Here is a 9,868-nt window from a genome sequence, read left to right as displayed (position 1 = left end):
AAGATGATTAAGAGCTCTAGTTAGAACTTCAACAGATAAGATAAATAAAGCATGGGAAAGGGGATCCCCTTGCTTAACCTCCCTAGTAGAATGAAAAAAACCAACGGATTGACCATTTAACAGAATAGAGTAGTAATTATCAGATATCAATCTCCAAATCACATCTACTACCCCATTAGAGAAACCCATCTTTCTAAGAACCTTCATTAAAAAAACCAAGATACTCTGTCATAGGCCTTAGCCATATCCAACTTCAAGATTACATTAGAAGGTTTTCCTCTTTTCCCTATATCAGCAACCGATTCCTGTGTTAAGAACACATTCTCAATGATATTTCTCCCTTTGACAAAATTAGACTGGTTAGGAGAAATCAATTTGGGAAGAATATTCTCCAATCTATCATGTACAATTCTTGATAAAATCTTATTAACAAAGTTACTCAAGCTAATAGGCCTCAGGTCTGAAAAAGACTGCACATTGTCTTTTTTCGGGATGAGTACTAGATTAGTATGAGTAATAGACTTTGGGAGGGTGTTTCCTGCAAAGAACTCTACCACCATTCTACCCACCTCAACACCTACTATATCCCAGCAAGAGTGAAAAAACCTTCCTGATAATCCATCTGGCCCACAAGCACTGTCACCATTTAAGCTGAAGACTGCCTTCCTTATTTCTGGTTCATCTGGTATTGCCCCTAAAACTGCATTGTCTTCCTCTGTAACTAGTTCTGGAATGTGATGCAATAGTGGAAAATTAGATGCATCCCTCTCTTGAGTGAATTGTTTCTGATAATAGTCTATTGCTTCATTAACAATTTGGTCTTCTTCCTCTACCCAACAACCCTGCTCATTAAGAATTCTTGTCACCTTCAATCTGTTTCTTCGCCCTTTCACTATGCTGTGGAAAAATTTAGTGTTTCCACTTTCAAACCAATCATATCCAGCTTTCTATTGCCAGTAGCTTTCCTCCAAATGTAGATATCTGGTGTACTCAGCTTTAGCTTTTTGCATGACTGCTCTATTCTCCTGAGAGGGGAACTCTTCAAATAGTTTCTCTTTCAGTTTGGCTATCTCTTCCCTGATGAGTAGTTGTTGAAAGATATCCTCATATGTCTGTCTACTCCATATAGTGAGAGCCTTTTTCACCTGCTTGATCTTCCTTTTATAGTCAAGAAAACGATTATTTGTAAAGCTTGAATCCCAACCCCTCCTAACCACTTCTTTAAAATCTTCATGCTCTGTCCAAAACTTTAAGAATTTGAAAGGCCTTTGGAGCATGCTATTTCTATTCTCACAGCTAAGTAGCAGGGGGGGCATGATCTAAGCCATCTCTAGTCAGATGTTCCACTTCTAAATGAGAATACAATCCCTAAAACTCAGAGTTCAAAAAAACTCTATCAAGCCTTACGAAGATGCAATCATCACCTGCTCTACCATTCCACCAAGTAAATAGGCTACCCTTATATTGAATTTGCAAAACATCACAGGCTTCAACACAATTATTGAAATCATCAACATCAGCAGCAACCACTGGGATCCCTCATATCTTTTCTACACCATTCAAAACAACATTAAAATCTCCTCCTAAGATCCCAAGTAAATGGGCTACCCTTATATTGAATTTGCAAAACATCACAGGCTTCAACACAATTATTGAAATCTTCAACATCAACAGCAACCACTGGGATCCCTCCTATCTTTTCTACACCATTCAAAACAGCATTAAAATCTCCTAAGATCCAAGGCCTGCTGATTCCATTGGACAGAGAAAGAATATCGTCCCACAAGTCCATCCTCAGATTTTTATCACACTTTGCATAAACAGTAGTCACCAAGAAAGAAATACCAAGTGTCTGGCTGCACAAATTCAGGGATAATTGTTGCTCAGTATCACTAATCAAAGTAGCTATAAAACCATGGTTCACAAACAACCAAATTTTGCCATTACAGTTGTGAAACATTAAAGGCATCTGTAGTCTGCTTCTATATCTGTTTATGTGCCTAGTGTGTTGAAAAGGTTCAAGAAGTGCTATGAAGGAAAATTATGGTATTTGTTCAACATCTGTACTCTCTGAAAACCCTTTTGTGACTTAACAGATCTAATATTCCATAGAAATGCTTTCATCATTTCTTCATTGGTTGACTCTCCTCCTCTCTTGGGTTGCAATCTAATAGGTTGAGGAACCTCTCCATTTCCTTGATTTTTCCATTTTCTTGCATATTTAAGAATTTTAATAACTCTTGGGGACAAATCAGCATCTCTATGTATTTGTTTTTCATGCTGGTCAATGATGTTGTCCTCTTCTGCTGCTTCCAACAAACCACAAGCCTCCACATCCTCTTGAACATTATGGGTTAGAATATTATGTAGCACTTCATTAGGAGCATCACTCCAAGGAAGTGCTTCTTCAACAACTAAAGGGATTTCCACTATTGCTAGTGCATTATCCCCTGTAGCATTGTTATTGTCTTCTGTAATCCATTCCTTCATCTCCCCAACTTGTGCATTAGTAGTTATAGTTTCTGTTGCATGTATCTGATGGAAATGCTCACCACTTTGCTGATTATTTGCAAGGCTCTTTAGTTGTTCACCACCAAAATCGTATTCTTCTGTTGTTCGTTGTTTTCCTCTTGTATTTTCCACCAATTGTTGTTGATCTGCAGGATCGCATGTACTGCTTGCTTGCTTTCTCCCACCCACACCCAAAAAAGTTTTATAAATTTTTTTCAAAAAATTTCCAAAAATTTTTGTTTGCCCCCACCCATCCTGTCCCCCACCCCATCCCCAATTTTTTATTTTAAAAAATAAATAGTGCAATTAGGAATTTTTATGATAAGTGTGTGATATACATGGGCGGCTCTGAAGGCTTGGCCAGTGAGGCCATTGCCTTTGGCCTCAAAAATTTGAAGGCCCCAAATTTATTTAAATTATTGTTATTAATTTTATTATATATTAATATAATTTATATAAATAAAATTGTTATTGTATATTTTTTATTATAATTTGTTTGAAAGTATTTTTTACCAATAAGTTCATAAATTCTCATAATCTTTTCACTCATTATTTGATATATTTATTTTAACTTCCAATTTTAAATTTTATCCTTTTATTATAGGAACTAAGTTATATACATTGATAACATAATGAATTTTTTTCATTCTTTTCTTAAACTGCGTGAACACAAAAACATTCATGCACAAGTTTCCTTTTCATTTTAATTTAATATCATATGAAAATTTTATAATTTGTTTTAGATATTCACCAATGAGTACTACTCAATGGAATGAATTATATCATTTAAAAAGAATTATATCATTTAAATTGATCACAAATTTGATAAGAAGGTGTATATATTTTTGTTACTATCCATGTTCAAAACTTCAGCTATTATGTTGGGGAAAATTACAAAAATATACTACTTAAGACTTTTATTAACAAAATATCAATATACTTATATTTAATTACAAACTAAGTTTTTAAATTACGTACATAACAAAACATTTAATTTTTGTATTTATTTTAATTTTGTTTTACTGATTTTTCTCTCTCATACTATTAGTATTTCGTGCATTTTATATGGAGTATAATTAGGATATTAATATTTATCAAATATTCTCTCTCCTAAACAGTTTCAAATACACACGATTCATTACTTTTAATTTTTTCCCTTTTCTACGCTTAGTGGACCTTTTGGGGATCATAATTAGTTTATTCCTTTTTTGATAAAGCTGCATTTTTACCAAGAAAGGGGTGTACTTATCAATGTGGAGTTATAGTTTTAAGAAATCTTGAAAATAATTTGGGAAGTCAAAAGGGTTTCTCTCTTCCATATTCTTCTTCATTTTTCTTAACCTTTAATCCTGTTCACATAAACGATTCACAATCCAACTAATCAAAAAATTTACCATTTTTTGATGGAAAAAACTCCACGTAAAAGTCCTAGACTTAACAAATTTGTGGTAGTCGTTGATAGCCCGCCGATCAGTTGTTCAAGACCATCTAGTAGAATTAATGAGTGTATTGTTATCAATTCTTCATCATCCTACAAAGGTCAACAAAAAGATTATTATGGGGCTGATACAAAATCGAAGGGTAAAGAAAAATTGCTAGAAGATCATTATCCACATGACATCGATTTTGAGGACGAAATCCCCCTCTCTAAAAGATTAAGAGTAAATAATGATTAGGATTTAAAGGTATTCTATTTATTTGATTAAATTTCTGTTTTTTTGTGACATGCAAGTGTTGAATCTTGTTATTATTAGAAAGATTTGTAACATTAATTAATTTTTTTCTACCCTAGAATGTTGATGGGGGGGGGGGGTTCGGTGAGCAAATGTATGAATGGTTTAAGTCAAAAATGGACTAGGTTTATTAATAATAAAAGGATAAAGGCAACACAAGTACCACCAATGGTATGTTTTTACGATTGTTTTTATTAATGTACTGTTTGATGCAAATATTTCTTTGTTTATATTATAAATTTTGCATTTTATGACTATTATAATTTATTGATTTTTAATATATTATTTTTAGATCAAGAAGAAACAATCACGTTGGTGTTCTTACGTTAATGTCAACGTTTTTGTTGATATAACAATGCTACTTGAAAAAATTGGCAGTGTTCATTTGTTTAAAAAGTCTCCTTTTGGTTATCTATTAGACTTATCCCAATTGAAAGTCCAACTTCAGATTATTAGAAGTCTTGTTTATCATTTATCTAACAATCAGGATGACATGTTTGTGTTTGACATAAATGGTAAAGAAATGCATTTTTGGCTTATTAGAGAATTTTTGGTAATTACTGGTTTTAAGTGTGGTGGGTGTATGGGTTTTGATCATGATCCGAGCAGTACATCAAAGTTACTTTCTCGTTACTTTCCAAATGCTGTGGATAAGGTTTTGAAAGGTGATTTCATAAGAGTGTTTAAAGAAAATGGGTTGATTCAGGAAGAAAACTTTTTTAATATGTCAATGATTTATTTCACTAGTACATTCATATTGTCATCTCCACCACAATTGTCACATATTCCAAAAGATCACTATGTGTTGAGTCGGGACAGTACATTACGTACCCCTGGGGCAATCTCTCCTTTTTCAATCTTCGTCATTCCATATTGAGTCAAATGGCAAAAGATTCGGATTATGTGAAGTTTGAAGGGTTTTCGCTCACGTTGCAAATTTGATTTTACGAATGTTGTAACAAAGTTGATGGTTCAATTGCAATATGTAAATCCAATCGAATGCCTAGAATATTCAATTGGGATATATAAAAAAAAGGATATATTTTGACCATCTCCAGAAAGGAATGTTTAGAAAATACGACAATCGGGTAATAGAAGTTCTTTTGTTATTATTAATTAATTTTCTTTTTTATGAGTTGTGTCTATTCATAATTTATTATTACTGTGTGTATATATTTGAAGATCTTGTGTTCATGGATGAGGAGCTTGCTATCATTAAGGCGGAAAATCTAACTGTTTTGACTGATATTCCATTCAATAAGAAGAGTAAACGTGATAGATCTGTAAGGCAAAATGAGAATTTACAGACTCATTGTGTCGTTCGACAGAATGACAAAGATTTGCCTCATAGTTCTGCACAAAAAGTTGGAAGTGGTTCGAGTTTGTCATTTAATAAGGATTTGCAGAAAATTGCCCAAGAAATTGTGAAGGTATGATTATAAATTTTATTTACTTACTGTCAGAATTTTGGTTGAAGAAACATTAATGTCATTTTAATTTTTGTTAAGTTCGTATTGAGTTGGAAAAGGTTGAAAAAAATGTAGATGCTAAGTTTGTTGAAATGAAGGCTTTTATGGATTCATCATTCAAACATATCATTCAAGAGTCGAAATCTCTTCAAAATGATGTTTCAACCAACAAAGATTTTAGGTGGTGAACGGGTTAGTCTATTTATTAATCTATGGACTTATTATTTGCTTATAAACTAATTTTTAGATCAAGACTATTATAAATGTTAATGTGTATACTTTGTGTTGATTTTAAATATGTTTAATCTTCTTGTTGATTACATATCCATAATTAGCTATATTGTTGTCTTATTGTAATAGTTGAATGACTCAAAAATTTTATTTTTATTGAGAACATTAAGGTTGTTGTTGAGGATCAAAGAAAAGAACATGTTGATGTCCAATATGAACATTTGCAAGATTGTGGAGATAAAGATTGTGTCCAGACACCATCTTTATTTCGTAATCATGTTTTTGATAACAATTGTAAGTTCTTTTATGTTAACTTAAATCTGTTTTTTATAACTATTTTTAGTTCATTTCTGGTTTGTGTTTAAAATATCATAAAATATAGATACATAAATAATGTTTGTATATCTTAATAGGTGGTGTACCTGTTGATTTTGAAATAAATAGAAAAACTCCTACATTGGATGACTTTGTTATGCCCAATATGCGTGAATCACTACTAAAAGAACAGTGAATACAAACCTAAAAATTTTCGACCTCAAATGGAGGTCGGTATTTACAAGTAGTCGGTTTTTATGCAAAATAAAGCGGAAAAATCAAATTTCGACCTCTAGAGGTCAGAATTTTTCCCAGAAAAAATGAATTACAATAAAAATTGATTTGTTGATGTCGATATTAAACAAATAAATCTCAATTAAATATAAAAAACTACCGAATTTCGTATGTCGATAAAATTAAATAGTATGTAAAAATAAATTATTATAAAATACCGACCTCATGAGGTCGGTATTTTTTATATTTAATTGAGAAAATAATACCGACATCAAGAGGTTGATTTTTATTTCTAGGAAAAATTTCGACCTTCTGAGGTCGGAATTTGGTTATTTTGCATAAAAATCGACTTCTTGATGTCGGTTATAATACCGACTTTCGAATGTCGGTAAAATTAAATAGTATGTAATTAAAATACCGACCTCATGAGGTCGGTATTTTTTCTAATTACTATTAATTAAAGTGACATCCGGAGGTCGGTATTTTTATTTCATCTATTACTTTTAAAAGTGACATCCGGAGGTCGGTTTGTTATACTATGAAATACGTTGATATGAAAATCGACAACAAGTAGTCGGTTTTTATGCAAAATAAAACGGGAGGTCGGAATTTTCCCATGAATTACAATAAAAACCGACCTCTTGATGTCAGTATTATTTTCCAAAATTGAGAAATATTTTGATTTAATTTTATTTAAATCGTCTTTCGGAGGACGATTTTGTGTAAAATAAAAAACGTGACAATTCAACGTAAGTATAATGTGTCTTTTTTATGGTTGATTATAATACATATTGTACTAATTATGATGATTGGGTAATATTTGTAGGGATTGTGGTCTGTATACCTGTGTTTTTGCTGAATATGTGTGTCGTGGAGATAGGAACATAACTATGTCGGGTTTAAATGCTGAAAATCTTCGGTTGAGATTTGGAGCATTACTGTGGGAATATGGAAAGATGAAAATTGATACTGAATCTCTTAGTGAAGATGAAGCTTCTAAGCAAGGTGGTCGGTCAAATCAGAGGGTCAAGGAGTAAAAAGTGTTATTTCTTAAGACAGAATTTCATGAATGTTTTATGGTTTTGAATCTCTTTTGTTATTTTGGATAGTACTTTAGTTGCGTTTATGATTTTGAGTTCGTTGTTGGATATTGTCTTTATTTTGTGATTATGCATTTATTTGATTGCTTTTTTGGTTAAATTTTGTGATAAATTTATAGTTTGAGTTTGGTTTGTACATGTATGAGTTTGGTATAAATTTAGGTATAAATTGGGTTTTATAATTATTGAAAAATTGTACTAAATGCTTGTATATGATCGATTGGATTTCTTTCAAAGTTATAGGTTGGTATACATACCAATGTGTTTACCCAGTTTTGTGTTTTTTCTTTCATATGTAAACCAATTTTTTTCTTTAATAGCGTGTGTTTTTATGATTTCAGTGTTAACCAAGATTGTAGTCATAAGCCATTTATTGAAATATCAAAGTATTTTACCAAAAATTTAACCATTTAATGATCTTAAAAAAACAGTCAAAGAAATACCAAAGTATTTTACCAATATTTTACCCATTTAATAAACTTAAAAACAAAGACAATCAAAGAAATACCAAAGTATTTTNCATTTGTTTTACTATATACACCATTATTATGATCCTTTATTTTTACCATAAATTTGTGCCTATTTACCATAATTTCACCAAGAATTTGGCTTATTTACCATATCAAATCAACAGTAGAATATCATCCAATAAGTTCATTTTTTTATCAATATTTCTGGATATGTGACAACACGTAATCCAAAAGAGTTCATGATATCTATTATATACAAACATTTATAACAACTATGAATTCAAAAATATGAATAAGATAACAAAAAGTAATCAGCTTTGAAATAAGGTAATGAAATACAATACATCTAATAAAAGTAATATAGTTCAACTGTATAACTGCAAAGTAAAAATAACAGCAAAAATACCACAAAGCTAATTATCATGAGTTTTGTTTGGGCAAGTCTTCTTATTATGCCCAACTATACCACATTCACTACATGTTACTTTCCTCTTCTTCCCCTTTCCTTCGGTGAGTCTCTTTTTGCGATCATTTTTTGGAGGTCTGCCTAGTTGTTTTCTTGTAATTAGTGGTAATACTACCTCTTCCAAGACATGTGATGGAATATCCCAAGGGCTTTCGCAAGGCAATGGTTCAATTGGTATTGCATATGTATCTTGATAATTCTTATTACTATAATAAGTTGAACAATAATCATCGCGATGTTTATTCCTATGTCTGATCGCTGCAAGTGCATGACTACAAGGGATCTCATCATGTTGAAATCTGCCACAACTACACATTCGTGTATTCAGACATACCGTAAACCTCTTTGCACCATCTGTAATTGTATGAAGGTGTATTGTTGATGCGCGTACCTTCATTTAAGCACATGCATTATCAATAATAAAACCAAAACATACTATGCATAGTAGAGAATTGTTAATACTTACAAGCATACGATGAGACAAATTTCTATTGTCCTCCAACATTTCATTGTATGTACTTGTCAAGGTTGCTGTAGTATTTCTACCTTCTTCGTTGTGTTTCTCATTCCAAGCTTCAATTGTTTTTCTAACAAATTCCAACGATGGTACCACTAGTAACCTTCTTCCAACAAGAATAGCGTTATTTAGTGACTCTGCAATGTTACTTGTTAGTGTCCAAGTCCTTTTTACTGGTGAATGTGCGCGTGACCATTTCTCATAATTTGCTTTTTGTAGATAAACATGGTATTTTGGATTAATTTGATCCATTCTTTTCATCAATTCATCAAACTCTTGAACAATGTATGCTTTTGCTAAATTGAAGAATAATGTTCTAACCTCTTTTGTATCTCTGTATGTTTTCTTTAGTAAATTGGTCCATAGATGGTATATGCATGTGTAATATCTAAATTCGGGATAAACAGCTACAGTAGCATTTCAAATGCTCTTATTTCTATCAGAACAAAGCACATATCTTCTCTTTCACCGAATGCATTTTTAAGATTCTCAAAGAACCATGAATCATCATTTTCTGAATAAACTATTTCATATGCAAGCGGCAAGATGTGACCTATCTTAATAAATAATGCTCTATCACTCTTATAACATGTAAAAAGTTAAAATTAAATTTGTACCCACAAAAATCATATAAACCTGCAACCCGCCCCATCCTACATTAATTTTAAAAAAATTCACTTCAACTCGCCCCGTATCCCTCCCGCCCTGCACAACCTTAACCCACCACACCCCGCATAGCCTTAAACCCACCTTGCCCCATCCATTACCATCCCTAAGTATTTCAGTTTCATTAATTTGGAAAGTGATGTTACACGAAAAAGA

General features: G+C 32.0%; 2 protein-coding genes across 2 annotated transcripts; both read right to left on the bottom strand.

Annotated features, from left to right (window-relative positions):
- Nucleotides 1-206: 206 nt before the first annotated feature.
- Nucleotides 207-1,969, bottom strand: LOC125855893 (uncharacterized). Its single transcript, XM_049535546.1, has 3 exons — nucleotides 1,609-1,969; nucleotides 991-1,237; nucleotides 207-897 (listed from the first exon to the last, which is right to left on the bottom strand). Exons 1-3 carry the CDS (start codon nucleotides 1,967-1,969, stop codon nucleotides 207-209), a joined length of 1,299 nt encoding a protein of 432 aa, XP_049391503.1.
- A 6,459-nt stretch (nucleotides 1,970-8,428) lies between these two features.
- Nucleotides 8,429-9,298, bottom strand: LOC125855892 (uncharacterized). Its single transcript, XM_049535545.1, has 3 exons — nucleotides 8,996-9,298; nucleotides 8,864-8,920; nucleotides 8,429-8,440 (listed from the first exon to the last, which is right to left on the bottom strand). The coding sequence occupies exons 1-3, from the start codon at nucleotides 9,296-9,298 to the stop codon at nucleotides 8,429-8,431; spliced, it is 372 nt and encodes a 123-aa protein (XP_049391502.1).
- Between the last annotated feature and the right edge of the window lie 570 nt (nucleotides 9,299-9,868).

Source organism: Solanum stenotomum, chromosome 2, assembly GCF_019186545.1.
Source record: "Solanum stenotomum isolate F172 chromosome 2, ASM1918654v1, whole genome shotgun sequence".
In the NCBI taxonomy this organism is placed as follows: Eukaryota; Viridiplantae; Streptophyta; class Magnoliopsida; order Solanales; family Solanaceae; genus Solanum; species Solanum stenotomum.
This window is presented reverse-complemented; position numbering and strand designations above follow the sequence as displayed.